Consider the following 3,485-nt stretch of genomic DNA (forward strand, 5'->3'; position numbering starts at 1 on the left):
AGAAAAAAATTAGCAAATTATTTAGTCTTTAATAATCTAATTTTAAGCTTAATTGAGTCAAACTTTTGCTAATTAACGTTTGACTTCCGCATTTTAACGGTGCCGTCCAAAAAGGACCAAACCGAGAGCAATTTTCGTATGTTATGGACCTGAAAATCGAAAAATAAATGTAATGGACCAAATTCGTAATTTGACTATATGTTTTGGACCAAAAGGGAGTTGTACTCTTAAGAATTTTGAGTATTTGGTCTTGGCATGATATAAACTGATCAACTCTTGAAGAAGAGTAGAGCAGTACCTCCAACTAATCCAACAAAGTATCCCAATCCAAGAGGAAGTTGCATATAATACCAAATACTTCTACTCCCGCCATCATTTTCTGCATCGGGCCTAGCCCTGTTTATCACAACCGCGCCGCCGCAGCTTCTGTGTATCACATCACCGCACAGTTTAGTGTTCCCTTCAAACGCGCCAATTCCAAACGTCTCAAACTGACCTCCCTTCGGAATCTCCCCTTCCAGATCATTATCCGCCACGCTGAATGCTGACAGGAAATGCAGCTTCGTCAGCGATTTCGGAATCTCTCCCGTCAGATCATTCCCTGACATGTCCAGTTTCTCCAAATTTGTCAGATTCGACAGCTGCTCAGGAATGCTGCCTCTCAAATTGTTGTTGCTCAGTTCCAATACTTGGAGGAGCTTCAGCTGCCCGATTTCAGTTGGAATTCTGCCGCTGAGACTATTGCTCCCGAGTTTCAGGCTGCGCGGCAGGTTGAAGAGTTGGTTGTACTGAAGATTGTCGTATAGAAAGGGCAACGCGAGATGGCTCATGTCTGTGCTGCTGTTGTCGGAGATCAGCGCCGGCAGCTGCGTTATCTCACGTGGGATCTCTCCCGTGAGTGAGTTTTGAGTTAAGTTGAGGGAGTATAAGCTTGGCATTGATCCTACCATGCCGGAATTGGGCCCGAGATTTTGTTGGAAGAGAGGTTCAGAACGTTGAGTTTTTTCAGTTTTGAAATCCAAGTTGGGATTTGGCCTTTGAGTTGGCATCCTGCAAGAATCAGAATCTGCAGATTCTTGAAGGTGTCCAGGTGCAGCAGGTCATTGTCATCGGGCATTCTCTCATCGTGGAAGCATCTGGAGATGAAGAGGGCTGCCAGATTTTGGCAGTGTTTGAGTGTGTTCAGGGCTCCCACAGCGTTGGAGAGGAAGTTTTGTGAGAGGGAGAGGTGTGTGAGAGATTTGAGAGAGGCCATACAAGGAGGGACTTCGCCACTGAGTTGGTTTAAGGCAAGCCGGATAGCCTTCAGGGACTTGCACAAGCAGAGGGTGTCCAGGATGTTACCAGAGAAGGTGTTGTTTCCGAGATCAATTGCTTGTAAGCGTTGGAGTTTGGAGAAGTTGAGAGTGGAGATTTGGCCGTTGAGGAAGTAGTTGCGAAGGAGGAGAGTGGTGAGGTTGGTGCATTTTGTTAGAGATGGTGGGAAGGTTCCGTTGAGGTTGTTGGAGCGGAGTTGCAGTTGCTCTAATTTGGAAAGCAGCCCTATATTTTGAGGAATCTCACCGCTTAGTTGATTGGCATGGAGCTCTAAGATAATGAGGTTTGAAAGGTCCACAATGGCCTTGTTGATTGACCCGGAAAGTTGGTTGTTATGTAGGGAGATTTCTCGCAGCCTTGTCAGGGTGTAAAGGTCGCGTGGCAGTGGACCCGTGAGGGAGTTGGATCCTGCTCTGAAAACTTGAAGGTTTGAGCATTGGGCGAGGGAAGGTGATATAGGACCAATGAATTGATTCATGGAGTAATCCAAGATTTTGATGAGTGGGGAGATGTTGCAAATAGACGAAGGATTGGAGGAGGTGAAACTATTGTTGCTGATGTTGAAGATGAGTAAATTGGATGGTTGAAGGAGAAGAAATGAGGGATCAAAGGAGCCATTGAAGCGGTTGCTTGAGAGGTCTAGGGTGTGGATGGTGATGGGGAAAGTGCGGATGAGTGGGCCGAAGAGGGAGTTGAAGCTCAAGTCGAGAGTGAGAAGGCGAGAAGGGAGAGAGGGGAGGAGGCCGGAGAGGTGGTTGTAGGAGAGGTTTATGTGGGCTACGAAAGGAAGGTTTGGTAGAGTGAGGGAGGTGGCGGAGAGATTTTTTTCCAGCAGCCAAAGATGTGTGACACGAGGGGCGCCGTTGCGGGATGTGCAGGCTATGCCTTGCCAACAGGGATTGGGAAGAGATGAATGATAGTAAGGAATCTTGTTCTTGTTTGTTGCAACATAGCACTCCATTTATTGAGGATAGAAACAAACTGAGATATAGGGTCAGGAGTACCATAGGTTTGGCCCTTTGATTAATCTCAATTATTTTTCTTTCATTCACTCCTTATATCATTTATATGTAGGGCCGGGGAAGAATACCGAAAGAATGATATATCGCTCGTATCGTATTGAAAAATATCGAAAAATTATCGAATTTTCGATATATCGTAATTTTCGATACGATACGATATCGTATCGTACGTTTTCGATTCGATAACGATATGAATTTCCTCGTATCGCGATATATCGTTTTATATCGAAAATACGATATATATCGAAAATTTTCGATATATCGATATTTTCGATACATATCGATATTTTATTTTCGATATATATCGATATTAAACAATATATCGAATTTCGGTACGATATATCGAAATATCGATACGATAACGATATGAAATTTTTTTATATCGAAAGTTCGATATATCGAAACTTTCGATACGATAACGATATTCAATTCTTTCATATCGATATTTTCGATACGATACACGATACAACGTTTTCGATATCGACCCACCCCTATTTATATGAGAGAGATGGAATCATGATTCCTTGGAGCATAGAAGAATGGGATAGGTCCCACCCATGGAGACATGGATTTGGATGCAGTGGCGGAACCAGCGTAGGACAAGCCCACGCTCCAGCGGGGGCTTCGCCTGTTCCTAATCACTAGTACCACTGGAAACTCTAAGGGCGCCGCCTAGTTGCAGAAACTCGGTGGAGTGCTGAAGGAAGACGATGAAGTTGAAGACTTAGGTTTTGATGTTGGGCTTGAATGGTAAAATTGAATTAATTAATTGGCCCAATAACATTTAGTAGCCTAGCTATTAAATAATGCACTCCACTATTTAATTCCTGACCAAATATTTGTCTAGGTACTGCTCCTGTATTTGACAGATAATGACCCATTATATTTATTTATGTTATCTATTAATTGGCCTACAAAATTATACTATTAATTTGTAAATTCTCATGTATCAATTATGTATGGCGTATGAATTTAATTCCTCATATCATCAATTCATAAATTTATTGTGTGTATTACTCCTTATTAGATTGTGTTCTCTCTATTTTTGATTTGTTTACTTTATTTTTAATGTTTTATAATAATTTCTAATGAGAGCAAGAGTTTAGGGATATGGTTTCGTAAAATTTGTAATATTTTCATAAATTT

The 3,485-nt window shown here is 42.2% G+C and overlaps 1 protein-coding gene across 1 annotated transcript; it reads right to left on the reverse strand.

Moving 5' to 3' along the window:
- Positions 1-269: 269 nt before the first annotated feature.
- Positions 270-2,278, reverse strand: LOC125195407 (receptor-like protein 2). The gene is made up of 2 exons (XM_048093560.1): positions 1,018-2,278; positions 270-946 (listed from the first exon to the last, which is right to left on the reverse strand). Exons 1-2 carry the CDS (start codon positions 2,276-2,278, stop codon positions 270-272), a joined length of 1,938 nt encoding a protein of 645 aa, XP_047949517.1.
- Between the last annotated feature and the right edge of the window lie 1,207 nt (positions 2,279-3,485).

The sequence above is a fragment of the Salvia hispanica genome, chromosome 1 (genome assembly GCF_023119035.1).
Source record: "Salvia hispanica cultivar TCC Black 2014 chromosome 1, UniMelb_Shisp_WGS_1.0, whole genome shotgun sequence".
Taxonomy (NCBI): domain Eukaryota; kingdom Viridiplantae; phylum Streptophyta; class Magnoliopsida; order Lamiales; family Lamiaceae; genus Salvia; species Salvia hispanica.